The 19,667-nt window shown below is 34.9% G+C and overlaps 1 protein-coding gene across 1 annotated transcript; it reads left to right on the top strand.

Annotated features, from left to right (window-relative positions):
• Nucleotides 1-357: 357 nt before the first annotated feature.
• Nucleotides 358-1,041, top strand: LOC149256248 (uncharacterized). The gene has a single exon (XM_089455281.1). The coding sequence runs from the start codon at nucleotides 358-360 to the stop codon at nucleotides 1,039-1,041; it is 684 nt and encodes a 227-aa protein (XP_089311407.1).
• The last annotated feature ends 18,626 nt before the right edge of the window (nucleotides 1,042-19,667 follow it).

Raw genomic sequence — 19,667 nt, 5'->3', positions numbered from 1 at the left:
AAAGATTCCTTATCAAAGCATATTTCATCAGAACAACATGCATTTCTAAAAGGGAGGAACATACAGGATGCAGTGGCAAGCACCCAGGAAGGACTATTTACTATTCAGAAAAGGAAAAGGAATGCAGCCATCCTTAAGATTGATCTCCAAAAGGCATACGACTGCCTCGATTGGGGATTCCTCAGGTGCTTATTGGTAAAGATTGGCCTAAATACTCGTATGACAAACTGGATAATGGCGTGTGTCGAGATGGTGAATTTCTCGGTGATCATAAATGGAATTCCCTCCCCTTTCTTTTCTGCATCCAAGGGTCTCTGACAAGGATTCCCCTTATCGCCACTGTTATTTATTCTGGCAATGAATACTCTTATTCTCCATATTAATAGAGCTGTAGAAGAATCCAGAGTTTCTCCGCTTAAAGTTTGCAGGGGAATCTTGATATCCCATAACCTGTTTGTTGATGATATCATATTGTTTGGAATGTTGTGCAAGATAACATGGTCATGTTTCTTCAATATCTTGGACAATTTTCAAAAAGCAACAGGCCTTAATATCAATTCTGAAAAGTCTGTCTTTTTTCACAACGATTTGAGCCAGGATATGATTGATTGGATGACGGAGCTGTTTGGAATCAAAGCCCATCCTATCGGGCATGGGCTGAAATATTTTGTCTTTCAGCTAAAAGCCACAGGTTATAAAAAGGCAGACCGGGGATGGATTTTAGACAAATTCTATAAGAGGATTTCTGTCTGGCTGTATAGATATCTCTCTCTTGGAGGCAGAGTGATCCTTGCCCAGTCGGTTTTAAATCAGCTGATGGTATATTGGGCTCATTTATTTGCCATCCCAGCAAGCATAATTTCGGCAATGAATAAGCTCACGACGAACTTTATTTGGGGAGACCAAGTGGGGAAAAAAATACCATCTCTCTTCTCTAGCCAGCATTTCCAAACCAAAGAAATTTGGAGGCTGGGGGCTCTTAGAATTGAAATCTTTCGGCAAGGCTTTACTATGCAGGACGCTATGGAGAGGCATTTTTGAGGAGGGTCCGTGGAGTAACATTATTCGCTTCAAATATCTAAGAAGGAAGAGCTTGGAATATTGGCTCAGGAGAAAGCAATTAGGCTCTTCTAGGGGATCTCCTATTTGGCAAAGCCTGCGGAAAATTGGCAAGTTTTTTCTGGAAAATTTATGCTGGCATTTCCAAACAGGTAAAAATATTCTCATTGGAAAAGATTGTTTTATGAGCGGTACTGAAGTGATTGAGATTCAGAATTCTCTGCTAAACTTTCTCCACAGACAAGGTATTTTTTATTGGGAGAGTCTTATTGCTGAATGGATTGGTCCCATCCCCCTATGGAAGGAAGCTGAACATATGGGGATGCCTGCAGACATTGCTTTGTAATGGGACAAAATCAAATTTCAACTCAGGAACTGTGGAATATTTCATTCAAAGGAACAAGATAATCTCATCTGGAGAAGATCTAAGGTTTTATATAAGGTCCAAGTAAAAGATGTTTACAATGATATGATAAGCAAAGTTCCTTCTCTTCTCAAGCCGTCCTTTCTGCCCATTCTATGGAAAACAGGTTGCCCCTCAAAAATGATCCCGTTTTCTTGGCTGGCATTTCACAACAGGAATCTTTCTTGGGATAACTTAAGAAAGCGAGGGTGGCAGGGTCCGGGTGTTTGCTCCATCTGTTGGGCTGAGGAAGAAACCAATTTCCACCTATTCTTTGACTGCAAGAAGACTCGTCTTCTGTGGTGGAATCTGGAGAATTCCCATGGTGTCCAACACTTGTCTCATTCGTCATATGCTGATGCATTCTTATGGTGCAGCCTGCAAAAGAAATCATGGAGATCAATCTTCATCATTACGGTATGGTGCATATGGAAATGGCGCAATAAGGTTGTCTTCAATAGTAAGGTCCCCCAGTTCATGGAAATTTTATCCTCCATCACTTCTATATTTGAATCAATCCCGCAAAGCTCATCTAAGATGCCTGTCCAGAAAGAAAGTGTGATTCAACAGTACCTGTCTGATATGCCGAGAGCCTTCTTCGACGGGGCTGAACAGGATGGCCAATGTGGCTGCGGGGTTTTTATTGTGGTAAATGAAAACTGTCATTTTCATCTGTTCTGGAATGGAGGCAGTGGTTCAAACAGTAAGGCGGAAGCGATGGCCCTTGCTGGCCTTCTTCATTTTTGTCTTTTTCTCAATCTCCAGGATGTTTCCATTTTTGGTGATTCTAAGGTCTTGGTTGATGGTCTCTGTGGTAAGAACATCATAAGGAATCTGTAGCTCTCTGGTTGGATTGAGAGGATTAACTTTTTATGGAACAGATCTAAGGGTGTGTCCATTCATCATATCAAGAGGGATCTTAACCATGTTGCAGATGATTTATCCAAAAAAGGTCTCCGGGTGGCTCCAGGATTATGGTTCTTGCAGGTTTCTTTTGAGGGCAATATTATATCCATTCAGGACTTTCTCCCTCCTGATTTCTAATCCTTGTTTTGATTCTAGCTCTTTCATCTTTCTCTGGTTTTGTTTCTAAAAAGCTCTGATATATCTCTCTGGTAGATGAAGGTTTCCATTCGCTAATCATGTTGTTCCAGTGATCGCGGGTTCTTCATGAGTGTTTACATATTCTGTTGCTGGAAGCAGTATACCGGGTCCCACTTTTTTTGCTGACTGCGATTTTCTATGGGCTATGTGTCCGCCATAGATTCAATCCTGATTTCATTAGGAAGTCTGGTTCAGATGTTGTTCAATCTTTTTGGGAGTTTTGGCTTATGCCGATCCTATTTTAAGCTCATATATGTGGAACACTTATGTATTTCAGTTCTGGCTTGTGCCTTGGGGTTAATATCTTGTATGTTTTTAATTTACAAAGATCAGATGAACTGATATTATGTTATTGTTTATGTTACTGATATAAATGAAATATAGCTTTTTTCGGCCTGAAAAAAAAAGAAGTGAAAGTGTTAAGTCGTGGTCAAAGCTAAATAAAAAAAAAAAATTCTACATAAAATAGTTATACCTTATCCTTTCTTAAAGGATTAAAAACTACGAAGGTGAGAGCATGATGCTCATGTGTTCTTTGTGTAAGACATCAGGGAACAAAAAATTGTAAGACCTAATTATGGTAGAATGTAAGCTATATTTCTTAATGGAACCCATGAAGAAAAAAAATACTACCTTGTAAATACTTTGAAAGAATACAATCTCAAAGCTGGGCCTTCCACCTGGATATAGGATTAAGTCTCTTGCTAGTGTTCTCGGAGAGAACCTGTAACGATGAATGAGGGGAGTGAGGATTCATATGCAACAATATATAAGAAGAAATCAAGGAATATGAGAAATGAAACCAAATCAAAGAAATATGAATTCTCCTAGTTCCTTCTTGGATAGATCCTTCTAAAACAACCCTGTGAATATATAATTACTTTATATTTCAAGTTAATTTCTTATAAATTAAACTTTATATACCATATATAAAGTGAGAAAAAAAGTAGTGTCTGCAAATAAAAAAACAACTTCAAGATGGTTAGTAATTAAAAGTTGCATGCAAGCATTATCCAATGTATAGATGAAGTTAACAAAATAAGAAATTTCCATGGTAATGTTGAGAAGGGATAGAAAGAATTATGAGAAGGAAAAAAATAATTAAGAGATAAAATTGATAAATTAATAGAAAAGGAAGAAACTCTTGACATGTTATAAATAGAAGAGTCTAAGAATAAATGGACAACCTTATTACGAATGAGTAATGATGGAAAACATGAAACGGTCAGGATACTTAATTATCATAATAAAGGAATTGACCAGTTAACCAAAACAATAATTGTGTTGTTTGTACAAGATTTAGCGCATCAAATACCATTACCCAAGTCCATATTCATTTAGTTCTAGTTACTAAACATATCAAGATAATGCGGGGTGTTGTTTGTACAAAATTTAGCGCATCAAATACCATTACCCAAGTCCATATTCATTTAGTTCTAGTTACTAAACATATCAAGATAATGCGGGTTTCCTAAATAAAATAAAAATTGATATATCTAAATGTGATGGACTGGACACAAATTAAGATATATCACGTGTATTAATAAAATGGAAGATATTATCATTATGAACCATATCAATAGCTTCCCTATACTTAGAGGGTAATACTTATGATTGGTTTACCTAGTGGTAAAAGAAAACAAGTGTTTTATATGTTAATTTGTAAAATTTCATAGAAGATCTTCTAAGAATATTTCATTATACGAAGAACATGGTAGCTTCAGTAGGTTCACTCATTTACATAAAATAAGAATAATTAATGAATATACCTATGAATGGGGTTCTAGCTACTACATTCCCAAACCTTATAAAATATAAATTCCTAAAATTGTATGTTTCAATATTAAAACTCATTATTCACAATGAGCTAAGGTTATCAACACTCAGAAATTTGGTTTAATTTAGAAGCATGGAAAGATAATCGAAATGAAGCTCAATACTCAAAACTAAGTAGCTTTTGGATTTTCAAAGGATTCAAAAAATTATAATGTAATAGGTGATTACAACACTACTATAAATCACCAATAAAAGAAGGAGAAAGGGAGGCAAGCAATTTTCGTAATTATGGAAAGAAATTGACCCCAAGGCATAGATGTCAAGAAATGTCAATATACTACTATATAATAGTGAATGTGAAGAAATTATAAGTGGAATATCTAGATGATGAAATGACCATAGTATACAACTCATATTCTCATAATGATTAAAAACTACAAAAAACATCACTAGCTTCAATATCACGTGCCAAACGATATAGAAATGAATAAAATTAACTCTAAAGAGAAATAATTACTCCAAAAAGGAAAATACAACAACTAACTAGAAAGAACATTCCACCACATCTCAAAAACAATAATATTCATCCGGTAAGGAAAGAAGGAAACAAAGATACTATTCCACTAGTAGGCATGATAGGGAAACCACAACCTAAGACCTTGAATCTTAAGGGGGTCATAAAAGGTAAGAATTTAATAATAACCATAGATTTTGGAAGTACTCATAATTATATAGATATTGGTGTTTTTAAACACCTTAACCTCTTCATGTACCCCACCAAGTGCCTCATAGTTATAATCACTAATGAACAAGAGGTCAAAAAAGTAGGAAGATGTGATAAAGTCTCAGATAAAATATGTGTGTGTGTGTTTTGCTTATATCTATAAGTGATTGGCTTATCTACATCTATTATGTACATGTGAGTGTGTCACTTATATTTTTAAACCCCCGTTTATGTATGTGAGTGAAATGGTTGTGTATGTTAATTATCTGACCAAGTTAGCTACATGGAGTATGTTAAGTATGAAAAACATCGACATGTTAGCCTTATCAAGGTTCATTGGTAGTACCTCTTTCCCCAAGTGTGACAACACTTGATTGGGAAATTGATGATGACCAACAAGGAAAAATAAGGAAAAATACATAAATTGCAAGCATCGTGGCTCATTATCTAATTCAACCCATGTTCCCTACTTTCATGTCAAATAAATTAAGCATAAACACTTAGTTTGAGGCAATGGACAAATGTAACTTAAGTGTGTTGGGGCATTATAGTCATCAATGAGTGATCAGAGCATGACATGAGAGACATCTATGGGATATTGTCTATGGAAAATGATGAATGTCATCATTAGGATCACTACATGTAATGTAGATCATTGAATAAAAACATCCTATAGTTACTCTCATAAATGAGGGGTAAGAATCATTTGACCTAGTTAGTCAATCCTTGCTTGACATTATCTGTCTTGCCTTAATTTGCATGCAACTATATGATTAATATCATCGAAGGTCTTCTTTGATGCCTATTGGTTCTACTAGAGGCTTCATAGGTCATTAGCATTAAAAGACAAACTTCTCTCTGTCGTTGAACATAATAAAATTGTCTTAATTAGAGTACTAGGAAACTAAACAAAACAACGTCTTTTAGAATTATCTCACTTTTACAATTCAAGCATCTAGCATCCTTGTAGATGCCTTTTACAATACAAGATTATAATGTCCCTTTTATTCAGAAGGAGAAAAGGGAGGCAAGAAATTTTTGTAATTATGGAAAGAAATTGACCCCAAGGCATAGATGTCAAGAAATGTTATTATACTACTATATAATAGTGAATGGGAAAAAATTATAAGTCGAATATCTAGATGATGAAATGAACATAGCATACAACTCATATTCTCATAATGATTAAAAACTACAAAAAACATCACTAGCTTCAATATCACGTGCCAAACGAAATAGAAATGAATAAAATGAACTCCAAAGAGAAATAATTACTCCAAAAAGGAAAATACAACAACTAACTACAAAATACATTCCACCACATCTAAAAAAGAATAATATTCATCCAGTAAGGAAAGAAGGAAACAAAGATACAATTCCACTAGCAAGCATGATAGGGAAACCACAACCTAAGACCCTGAATCCTAAGGGGGTCCTAAAAGGTAAGAATTTAATAATAACCATATATTTTGGAAGTAATCATAATTATACAGACATTGGTGTTTCTAAACACCTTAACCTCTTCATGTACCCCACCAAGTGCCTCATAGTTATAAACACTAATGAACAAGAGGTCAAAAAAGTAGGAAGATGTCATAAAGTCTGAAATAAAATATGTGTGTGTGTGTGTGTGTGTTTTGCTTATATGTGTAAGTGATTGGCTTATCTACATCTATTATGTACATGTGAGTGTGTCACTTATATTTTTAAACCCCCGTTTATGTATGTGAGTGAAATGGTTGTGTATGTTAATTATTTAAGCAAGTTAGCTACATGGAATATGTTAAGTATGAAAAAACATCGACATGTTAGCCTTATCAAGGTTCACTGGTAATACCTCTTTCCCCAAGTGTGACAACACTTGACTAGGAAATTGATGATGAACAACAAGAAAAAATAAGGAAAAATACATAAATTGCAAGCATCGTGGCACATTACCTAATTCAACCCATGTTCCCTACTTTCATGTCAAATACATTAAGCATAAACACTTAGTTTGAGGCAATGGACAAATGTAACTTAAGTGTGTTTGGGCACTATAGTCATCAATGAGTGATAGGAGCATGGCATGAGAGACATCTATGGGATATTGTCTATGGAAAATGATGAATGTTGTCATTAGGATCACTACATGTAATGTAGATCATTGAATAAAAATATCCTATAGTTACTCTCATAAATGAGGGGTAAGAATCATTTGACCTAGTTAGTCAATCCTTGCTTGACATTATCTGTCTTCCCTTAATTTGCATGCAACTATATGATTAATGTCATCGTAGGTCTTGTTTAATGCCTATTGGTTCTACTAGAGGCTTCATAAGTCATAAGCATTAAAAGACAAAATTCTCTTTATTGTTGAACATAATAAAATTGTCTTAATTAGAGTACTAGGAAACTAAACACAACAACATCTTGTAGCATTATCTCACTTTTACAATTCAAGCTTCTAGCATCCTTGTAGATTCCTTTTACAATACAAGATTATAATGTCCCTTTTATTCAGAAGGAGAAAAGGGAGGCAAGAAATTTTCGTAATTATGGAAAGAAATTGACCCCAAGGCATAGATTTCAAGAAATGTCATTATACTACTATATAATAGTGAATGGGAAGAAATTATAAGTCAAATTTTTAGATGACGAAATGACCATAGCATACAACTCATATTCTCATAATGATTAAAAACTACAAAAAACATCACTAGCTTCAATATCACGTGCCAAATGAAATAGAAATGAATAAAATGAACTCCAAAGAGAAATAATTACTCCAAAAAGGAAAATACAACAACCAACTACAAAATACATTCCACCACATCTCAAAAATAATAATATTCATCTGCTAAGGAAAGAAGGAAACAAAGATACAACTCCACTAGTAGGCATGATAGGGAAACCATAACCTAAGACCCTGAATCTTAAGGGGGTCATAAAAGGTAAGAATTTAATAATAACCATAGATTTTGGAAGTACTCATAATTATACAGACATTGGTGTTTCTAAACATCTTAACCTCTTCATGTACCCCACCAAGTGCCTCATAATTATAATCACTAATGAACAAGAGGTCAAAAAAGTAGGAAGATGTCATAAAGTCTCAAATAAAATATGTGTGTGTGTGTGTGTTTTGCTTATATGTGTAAGTGATTGGCTTATCTACATCTGTTATGTACATGTGAGTGTGTCACTTATATTTTTAAACCCCTGTTTATGTATGTGAGTGAAATGGTTGTGTATGTTAATTATTTAAGCAAGTTAGCTACATGGAGTATGTTAAGTATGAAAAAACATCGACATGTTAGCCTTATCAAGGATCACTGGTAGTACCTCTTTCCCCAAGTGTGACAACACTTGACTGGGAAATTGATGATGACCAACAAGGAAAAATAAGGAAAAATACATAAATTGCAAGCATCGTGGCTCATTGTCTAATTCAACCCATGTTCCCTACTTTCATGTCAAAGACATTAAGCATAAACACTTATTTTGAGGCAATTGACAAATGTAACTTAAGTGTGTTGGGGCACTATAGTCATCAATGAGTGATTAGAGCATGATATGAGAGACATCTATGGGATATTGTCTATGGAAAATGATGAATGTTTTCATTAGGATCACTACATGTAATGTAGATCATTGAATAAAAACATCCTATAGTTACTCTCATAAATGAGGGGTAAGTATCAGTTGACCTAGTTAGTCAATCCTTGCTTGACATTATTTGTCTTCCCTTAATTTGCATGCAACTATATGATTAATATCATCGAAGGTCTTGTTTGATGCCTATTGGTTCTACTAGAGGCTTCATAGGCCATAAGCATTAAAAGACAAACTTCTCTTTGTTGTTGAACATAATAAAATTGTCTTAATTAGAGTACTAGGAAACTAAACACAACAACGTCTTGTAGCATTATCTAACTTTTACAATTCAAGCTTCTAGCATCCTTGTAGATTCCTTTTACAATACACGATTATAATGTCCCTTTTATTCATATTTTGTGTATCTTTTAGTTTAAAGGATGTTAAATTAGATGTTGTAGGTGATGCCTTTTTTCAAGTTTTTTCATTGTTTTCTTACATTACATTTACTTCCAACATCTTTTTTTGGTATCAAAATCATGATGATAAAATTAACAAACTAAAAGGAAAAGGGTATGCAAACAAATTAAAAGCATTAAGACATAAAAACAAGGGCTGCATAGTAGCTAGTGCCTACCAATTAGTTTAAATGTATCCAAATCAAAGTAAAAATATTAAATTCAAGTTAGTGTTAAGGCTTAGAATCGGTTTAATTTAGATTCTACTGATTGCTAAATTGAGGCATTTGGTTATTTGTATTTCAACATTGTCATGGTGGAAAAGCCAATCCTACACTACAACAATAATAATAAATTCAGAATTGTTGAACATAAGAGCATGTTGGAAAGTCAGATTTGCATATATAAACAAATGATATTTTTTTAAAAGAGATATTACAATCTCCTGTAAAAAAAGAAGAGATATTGGACACCCATTTAATAGAAATTAGGTTTTTGCATAAGATTTCTTTTATCTCAACTTTTGGTTAATCTTTGAATTAATGTATAAATGTTAATATTTATTTATTTTAATAACACTTTATTTCTGACATTTTTTAAAAATTTAAATATAATGTACTTAGAGTTTGTTTTCTAACCACTATGATGGTTGGAATTAGCCTATTTAGTGTTTTCTTTTCTAACCATGATAATGGTTTATTGATTGGAGATGGCCACATTTGAATTTGAAAGCAAATTAGCTTTAGAAGATGTTAATCTAAGTAATTTTATTTTAATGTATTAAATCTGTATTAGCTTTTGTGGTGGTTGTGGGAAATTTTTGACGGTATTTGAAAAGAAAAATACTTCACAAAAAGTTTGTTCGTTTGTTTGTTTGTTTTTTTTTTTTTTAAATTATAATGTATTTAGAGTTTGTTTTTCTAACCCCTATGATGGTTTTAATTAGTGTATTTAGTGTTTATTTTTCTAACCATGATGATGATGTTTTGATTGGAGATGGTCACGTTTGAATTTGAAAGCAAATTAGCTTTAAAAGATGTTAATCTGAGTAATTCTATTTTAGGTATTAAATTTCTGTATTAGTTTTCGTGGTGGTTGTCTCAAATTTTTTACGATATTTGAAAAGAAAGATACTCCCCAAAAAGTAATTTTTTTAAATTTAATTATAATGTATTTACAATTTGTTTTTCTAACCATGATGATTGTTTATTGATTGGAGATGGCCACGTTTGAATTTGAAAGAAAATTAGCTTTAAAAGATGTTAATCTGAGTATTTTTATTTTACGTATTAAATTTTTGTATTAGCTTTTGTGGTGGTTGCTTGAAATTTTTTATGTTATTTAAAAAGAAAATACTTCACAAAAAGTAATTTAAAAAAAAAATTAATTATAATGTATTTAGAGTTTGTTCTTCTAACCACTATGATGGTTGGAATTAGCGTATTTAGTTTTTTTTCTAACCATGATGATGGTTTATTGATTGGATATGGTTACATTTGAATTTGACAGCAAATTAGCTTTAAAAGATGTTAATATGAGTAATTTTATTTTACTTATTAAATTTTTGTATTAGCTTTTGTGGTGGTTGCCTGAAATTTTTGACGGTATTTGAAAAGAAAAATACTTCACAAAAAGTAATTTTTAAAAAATTTAATTATAATGTATTTAGAGTTTGTTTCTCTAACCACTATGATAGTTGGAATTAGCGTATTTAGTGTTTTTTTTTTCTAGCCATGATGATGGTTTATTGATTTGAGATGGTCACGTTTGAATTTGAAAGCAAATTAGCTTTAAAAGATGTTAATCTGAGTAATTTTATTCTACGTATCAAACTTTTTGTATCAGCTTTCGTGGTGGTTGCGAGGGTATTTGAAAAGAAAAATACTTCACAAAAAGCAATTTTTAAAAAAATTTAATTATAATGTATTTAGAGTTTGTTTTTCTAACCACTATGATGGTTGGAATTAGCCTATTTAGTGTTTTTTTTTCTAACCATGATGATGGTTTATTGATTGGAGATGGTCCGTTTGAATTTGAAGGCAAATTAGCTTTAAAAAATGTTAATCTACCTAATTTTATTTTAGGTATTAAATTTTTGTATTAGCTTTTGTGGTGGTTCCCTCAAATTTTTTAAGGTATTTGAAAAAAAATATACTTCACCAAAAATAATTCAGCTGTCCAATTATATCTTTCACACTCATGATCTTTATTTAAAATGTAAAAAGTCAATTTATCATCAAAACTTTAGAGTTAAACAAATTTTAATAAATTTGAATCAATAAATGATTATAAAAAAGCTTTAATTACCACCTAACAAATGAGAATATATATAAAAAAAGCTTTTATATATATATTTTGTTGACTTAAAAAAATTAAGTATTAAAAAATAATTTTTATATTAATAATTATTTGAAATGAATTTTTTTAACATAAAATGGCTAGAAGTGAATTTATCCTAAAACATCCAGAGTTAAAATGTCGTCGATGTATATTCTAGAGAAGAGAAAGTCTAATAAAAATTCTAAACACTTTTCTTTGCAAATACAGCGAAGGTTCTAAGCTATGGAGTGAAATATGTTAAAATTGCCTAGTAACAGATATGAACGCAGATAATCACCTAACTGTGCATCGAAAAAATGTCGCCCAAAAACAGAAACAGAAATAGTATGTGACGATTGGATAGAAAATGATAATTTAAATACAGTATTAAAACAAAACAAAACAAACAAAAGTTGAACAAGTCACGCATTTAATGATAAATGATGAGATATAATGTCACGAATTTAATGATACAATGTCAGAATTCGTAAATATTCTTTTGATGAATCATGAACATTTTGATATCTCGGGTAAGTCGGAAGCATTCTTTCCTTTTGTTGAATACGAGAAGCTCGTTAGATATTATGTATACTTTATTATCAAGGGTTGAATGACATGACGGGGTGCAGGAAAGAAAAGTTGTTATGATTATACTAGCATTAAAATTTAAGTGTTACTACACTATCATAATTCATAGTTCAATAAAATATTTGAAATTATAGGTAATAATATTATAGATAAATATTAATTTTTTTTGTAATAAATAAAAAATTAATATCTAAAGTTTTACTTTGTAAAATTGAAAATTATTTAATTTGTTTGACCAAAATAATAGGTGTCTAGCATAAAACAAAATGTGAAAATGTGTAATACATGTGGTGGCAGGTATAATAACATAATAAAGATGCTAATATAGTTCGTTCAACCTATTTCTCGTTTGTGTATCGTAGCTCTACTTTTGTGGACCCCCTTTCATGTTTGTAATAGTTTACCACTCTACATTCATTATAGAGTTGAGTCTCTATTAGTTATTAGCCTAATAATTTATCATTTTCTCTTCATTTTAATGTAACTATATGAGTCATGTCCATGTAAATCGCGTTGCATGCCAAATACTTGTGTCTTAGTTACTGAGACAAATAAAATTGTCATTATCAAAATTCTACTATGTAGACTTAGTTATTGATTTTAAATAATATAGAAAGATACCACACATGGTAATTTACGGCAATATTCTTCCACTTTTACCATACATGCTCGAAGCATCCTTTGCATCCCTACAATGTGAATGGTATTGTCATTTTTTCCTTTTAAGAACACATAATTAGATGCTAAGCATGGTTTGATTTTGTGTATCTATCATCATATTCTTAATTTTTTTTAAGCATCTATCATACACATTTTTTTTTTGCATCTAATTGCATCCTTCTGGCATCACATTTGCTTTCTTATGGAATTTTCAAAATTGTGACTATAGAAAGAACAAAATAAAATGCAAGTAGGGGATGTAAAGATGGCAAAAAAAAAAATTGTGGTGCTAGACGTAAAACCAAAATGCAACACAAAACCAAATGCAACCTAGATGTAGAACAATAAAAATGACAGAATTTTGGATGGAAAAATGTTGTAAAATTCATTGAAAACACATACCTAAAAATAAAAATGAAACAAGACACAAAAAAGAAAGATATAGTGTTACTCAAAACATGGCACCCACACTAGGGGAGTTTTGAGGTCTAAAATGGGCCTCTTAGGGAAATTATAAAATAATAGTGGAAATAATAAAATAAGATCAGATTACATCATCAAATTTTATAGGGAAAAAATGAAAAAGTAGATTTTCAACTCATATTTTCAACTTATCTCCCTATGGGTTTACTCAAATTTCATACTTCTCATGGACTTTGCTACACGAAAAATGATAAATACATGAAAAACGTGATTGCAATCATGTTTTTTCATGTATTTCTCATTTTTTGTGTAGAAGGGTCAATCGAAAGTATGAAACATGGGTACTCCTTGGATGAGGAATTAAATTTTGCATCCAATGAGTACATCTGGTCAAAATTTGAGTAAAATCTTAGGGAGATAAGTTGAAAATACGAGTTCGAAAATTAGTTTTATTATTTTATTATTTTTTAATCATTTTACTTGTTTACTCCAAAAATGGTGAATCATCCTCCATCGTTGACATCATCAGCTTGAATCGTATTGGTTCATATAAAGTTTATTTTGGTTGCACATTTTTCTTAGGAGGCCCATTTTAAACCTCAAAATTCCCATAATTTTCCAAAATTTACGATCATGATAGGAAATTCAAATCTCTTACTCTTAACATGGACTGTAAACCAAATCTCTAAAATAGGAATCAGGGAAGAATCATGCAAAAAAAAATTGCATTATCACATAATCATGTGGGATTTAGAGTAAACAATTTTACAATTATCAATAAATGAATATCATAATCATGAACACAAATTTTTTTAATGGATATCATAATCATGGACAATTTTTTTTTAATGCACATAAGACTATTTATATGATACATGGTTCACGCCATCCTTCTGCAATTTCATTGTATTTAAATGGTCAGAATTTTCATAGGGGCAAGAGACAATATAATTTACAAAAGTAGGAGAGAAAACCAAGAACCACATAGCTATATTACAAGCATCACATGTTATAACTTTCTTCAAATTGGAAATCTAGACATGACAATTTCGCAAGATAGACATATATCACTTAGAATGTTAATGTTAGCGACACTGAATGTACTTTGAGCAACGAAGTTGTCACAAAGTAGTTTGAGCAATGGAGTTGTCGCAAAGTATGAGACCAACTAATTTGTAAAAGTCTCAATGTTCTAAGAGCTTCATCACATACATATATTTTCCAGATGATCCTTACTTTCCTATTCCCACCCGCCTCGAATAGATGAAGAAGAAGAACCGATGAATAACAAGAACATGGTCTCTTCATCCTCATCACACTACCTGCCTTTTCAACTGGTGAGATGGCCCTCGTTTCAAGGATGATTTGGCAGGAGTTACAACTTGGGAGTTTGTATGTGAGTTTGGTATGTTTTAGGATGCCTTCATTTACTACTAACAATGACCCATATTCTCCAGTGTCCATCGCTGACTTGACACACTCAAGTCATTATTTATATTTCTTTATGAAACTGGCTACTAAAGACTAATGGGTGGAGGATCTGAGTTTGTTTTAACACTGTCAACACTCATAGCCTTAGTGAGTGGTATTGGTCTTTTAACTGCGTTGTGCCTTTGCGTTTGAACCTCCAATCCACCATCAAGCTTTGATCGTGCTTCCTATAGAAAAAACCAAGAGAAGATCCAATCCAAAATCAATGGTGTGCTCAACCAAGAGAAGATCTTCTATTGGTGCCATCTGTATAAATTTTGTGGGGTGACACTATTAAATGAGATACTCAACATAGTTCATTGTGAGCCCGCACTCTCGACACAACGACACCCGCGACCCTAATATTGACATGGAAAATAAAAGATAATGTAGCAGGAATGAAGAGATTCAAATTTCAAATCCCGTCACTCTTTTCAAATTTCAAATTGAATTCATTAGTGTCGAATTTAATAGATCCATGGCATGGTTGATCCATGGATGACAGTGATGGGGTCAAACAACGGAAAGGTGGGACCGAATATGGACAACCAATGTTACGGAGAAATTTGAAGTTACTGGAGGAATTTTTGAGGGCATGAAAAATTATGGACAATACATTGAATGGTTAGCATACTCCTATTAACATGGTTTTTTTTTCAAGATATGACAATATGTTTTTCTTTAAATTGATAGCATTGTTATGATTTGTTTCTGGCCATATGCTCTGATTTATATGATTACACCATATGTGGATATGTTTAAAGGGGAAGTTGCTCTGATGACTTTCTTTGTCTATCCTGAGCATATAGGAATGTTCCACGTGCTAAAACATTTTCCCACCCTGATATGTGTCAAGCCACTGCTGAGACCTAATGCCAAACTGTTATCTGCATCTGCTACCAGTACACAAAGATGTCAGTTGTGTAAATGTGTTAGAAAACCTACACAGATGAATCTAGCTAGTAAAGGTTGAACGCACAACTTTTCAGAGTAAAAACACTAAAAGAAAATAGAAATAACAAAAAGAATGATTCAATTAGAAAATAGGTTACAATGCTCATGATATAGCATTACTGGGTGAAGATCCCAAGGTAATGCACCATAGTGGTGATCAATGACAGGAATCAACACCTACAACAAGTTCTGGAGAGAACTAGCCAGTTGCGGAGTGAAAGGAGGAGAAAATCATGGAGTAAATCATGCAAAAGAAGTAGCCAGTTGCGGAGTTAAAGAAGGAGAAAATCAGGGAGTAAATCATGCAAAAGAACTAGCTAGTTGCATAGTTAAAGAAGGAGCAAATCAGGGAGTAAATCATGCAGAAGAACTAGCCAGTTGCAGAGTTAAAGAAGGAGAAAATCAGGTAGTAAATCATGTAGAAAGGATCTTGCATGTAGTCCCATGCCCTAACTAAGTGTCCGCATGTGCGAGTAATGAAGGTCCCAGGTGTGTAGTACCTCCAACACCCCCCCTGAACACCACTATGGGGAAAAATAGAAAATGGGCCCTGGAAACTAAGGCCAAAGGTCACCCAAAATACAGTGCAACTTGTACTAAAATTGAGGAAAGAGGGAAAACCTCGTGGGAAAAACCCCTCCCCAAAATACAATGTAATCAAAAGAAAAAGAGGAAGAAAAGATAGTTGCTAGGAAACTGTGTCCTTCACTCCAAGACGATCACACAGAGAGCGAAACTTCTGCTCAATGAATGTCTTGGTGAAGATGTCTGGAGTCTGTTATGCTAAAGGACATAACTGCAAATCAATGACCTGATCATGTACTAAGTCGCTGATGTAGTGCATATGGATCTCTATGTGCTTCGTCCGCTACCGCTGTATTGGATCCCTGCAAAATTTGAGAGTGCTCTAGTTGTCACACTAGATGACAGTGGGCTGCTGGAACTGGATACCCAACTCAGTGAGGAAGTGTTGTAGCCATAGAGCCTGAATGGTGATGTTGACTACTCCTCTGTAATCGGCCTCAGCTGAAGAGAGAGCAATAGTAGCCTGCTTCTTACTTGACCAATAGATAGGCCAGACCCTAGACTGAGTGAATATCCAGAGATGGACTTGTGATCAATGTTGTCACCCGCCTAATCAGAATCTATGAAGCCAAGGAGATTTAATGCAGTGCCTGTTGCATAGTGAATCCCGAAGGTGATGGGGCCCTACACATATCGGAGGATGCACTTGGCAGCATTCCAGTGTAGCTCATGCGGCTCCTGCATGTATCTGGAAACTGCCCCTACTGCATATGAGAGATCTGGTCTGGAGCGGGTGAGGTACAATAAGCTCCCCACTAGTTGTTGATAGAGAGTACTAACAATTAATGGAGTGTCACCTCCATCCTCAAGGCGGACCCCAGACAGAAAAGGAGTCAGTGCTGGCTTGTAGTCAGTCATGTGAAATCTGTCGAGGAGATCTCATGCATACTTAGCCTGAGAGAGTTTGATACCTGTGGCATCCTGTTTGATCTCAAGACCAAGAAAGATGTGTAATGGACCCATATCTGTCATCAAGAACTTATCAATGCAAGGCCCTCTTGACTACACCAACAGTTGAAGCCGAGCTGCCGGTGATCAGGAGATCATCTACATACAAAACTAAGATAAGAAGAGAATCATGTGTCTTGAGCATGTAAACATTCAGATTAGACTTACATCTTTCAAAGTTTTGTGATAAGAGAAAGGAATCCATATTCGCATACCAAGCTCTCGGGGCCTGCTTAAGGCCATAGAGAGACTTCTTCAGTCTGCAGACCAAAGATAAATCCTGAATGAAACCATGTAGATCTCCTCAGATAGGTCTCTGTGAAGAAAGGCATTCTTTACATCCATCTGATGTACTTCCCACCCATGGGCAGCCGCAATGGCAAGTGCAAGGCATATGGAATCAATCTTTGCTACTGGAGCAAAGGTCTCATCATAATCAATGCCATGCACTTGTTGGATGCCTTTGGCTACTAGCCTAGCTTTCTGTCTGGTGATTTTCCCATTTGCAGCACTCTTGGTCCTGTAGACCCATTTGTATCGGACAAGTTTCCTTCCTAAAGGAAGGGGGACCAGATCCCAGGTCTGGTTCTCGTGGAGGGAGTTATACTCCTCCTCCATGGCGGATTCCCAAGAGGGATGCCCATCAGCATCAGAAAAAGACTGCAGATCAGAAGACTGAACCAAATGACAATGCCAGGATGGCGTTGGTTCCGTGGCAGTGAGGGCAAGAGGAGGCTCAATAAACTCTGAGCTAGTCCTCCATGGATCAGAATTATCCCCCATAAAACCATTTCTAGCAACTGGGTGGTCTTGTGCATATATCCAATGTAAGCTCCTTGTTCTCTAATTGATGACAGGGGAAGTTGATTCACTACTAGAAGCCTGATCTGGGCTTGGATTTGGATCATCATATGCATGCACTAGATTTGTATCTGAAGACTCTGTCTTTGCATCTGCATGCTCTACCTTGGCATCTGCATGCTCTGTGTCAGCATATGAGTGTACTGAGTCATCATCTCGGACATGAGGTAGATAAAAGGTGTCTGCATGTGGCAATTGAGGTGCATGCGAGAGACTTTCCTCAAATTTGACACTTCACTCAATGATGAGCTTTTTCGTAGAGGAAATAAGGAGTCAGTATCCCTTCACACCATCAGGGTATCCAACAAAGATGTACTCAATGCTCTGTGGATCAAGAGCTTTCCTCTTTTCAGAGGGGAGCCTAGCCCATGCTTGGGAGCCGAAAACATGGAAGTGGGTGACCTCCGGTTTAATGCCGCTCCAAGCCTCAAAGGGGGTCTGATCCTTGACAGACCTATGAGGAGATCTGTTTTGGATGTAGTTAGGACAATTAAGTGCTTCAGCCCATAGCTTATGAGGCAGTGACTTAGCATGCAGCATGCAGGAAGCCATCTCTTTGAGAGATTGGTTCTTTCTCTCAGCAACTCCGTTCTGCTACGGAGTGTATGGAACTGTGTGCTGCAACTGTATGCCAGACTCAAGGCAAAGGTTCTGAAGTGTTGTGTTAACATATTCCCCCCCATTGTTTGTACAGAGGACTTTGATCTTTCTCTTTGACTGTGTCTCAACTAGTGCTTTGAAATCTTCAAAGTGCGCAAAAACTTCAGATTTGTCCCTGAGAAGATACACCCAAGTATACAGTGAGAAATCATCAATAAATGTAAGCACATACCTTGCTTTGTTGATGGAAGGATGAGGAAAAGGCTCCATGAGATCACTATGGATTAGATCTAGAGGAGAGGATGCTCTGTGAGTCTTGCCGGTGTCAAACTTTTCTCTAGGATGTTTGCCAACGACACACCCTTCACAAACTCCCTTGGAGAAACTAATATTTGGCAAGCCTTCCACCATCTCATGCTTGTTTAGTTGTTGCATATACCTATAATTTAAGTGACCAAACCTCTCATGCCAAAGCCTACTACTATCATCAGCATGTGTAAGCAACAAGGAGGATTCGGATTCAATAAATTCAGAGAATGTATACAGTCTGGCTCCATTGTTTACCTCGCCGGTTGCAATTTTGGAGCTGCTATGTAGGTCATATATGTTCACTGCATCTGGAGTGAATTCCACTCTCTTTCTAGTGCCGGAATGAGTGATCTAATAAACTGAATGTAGGTTTACCGAAAGTTTTGGAACATGAAGCACATCTTCAAAGCTTCCGTGTAAAAGTTCCACTCTACCTTTTCCGGTGACCTCAATAGGTGAGTCATCTCCCAGGAGGATGGGAGGTCCTTTGCATGCATCCAAAGAGGAATAGACTTCCTTTGCAGCAGCCATATGATGTGATGCACCAGAATCTATAATCCATGCATCAGGGGAAGAATTAATTGCAACGAAAGAATGAAAATTGTTACCTTTCTTGTGTGGCAGATCCTCAGTTTTCTTCTTGGCGCCCTGAGGGATGTGGTCCCCAAGGTTGTGCTTCTGAAGGATTTCTGCAATTTGGTCAATTTGTTTCTTCATGCAGGAGGATTCTGTATGGAATCATCGGTGACAGTAGGTGCATTTGTCTCCTTTCTTCCCTTTCACATTTCTGGAGCCGGAGGAGTCTTTAAAGGGCTTGGTGTACCCTTCCTTCTTTGGATGGGAATGCACT

Source organism: Pinus tabuliformis, chromosome 7, assembly GCF_031772625.1.
Source record: "Pinus tabuliformis cultivar Carrire ecotype Pingquan chromosome 7, CPIR1, whole genome shotgun sequence".
Taxonomy (NCBI): Eukaryota; Viridiplantae; Streptophyta; class Pinopsida; order Pinales; family Pinaceae; genus Pinus; species Pinus tabuliformis.
The sequence above is the reverse complement of the archived record's forward strand: the minus strand, read 5'-3'. Positions and strand labels throughout refer to the sequence as shown.

Excerpts from the sequence above, each read along its gene's own strand:
- LOC149256248 (XM_089455281.1), top strand. The coding sequence starts at position 358 with ATGAATACTCTTATTCTCCATATTAATAGAGCTGTAGAAGAATCCAGA.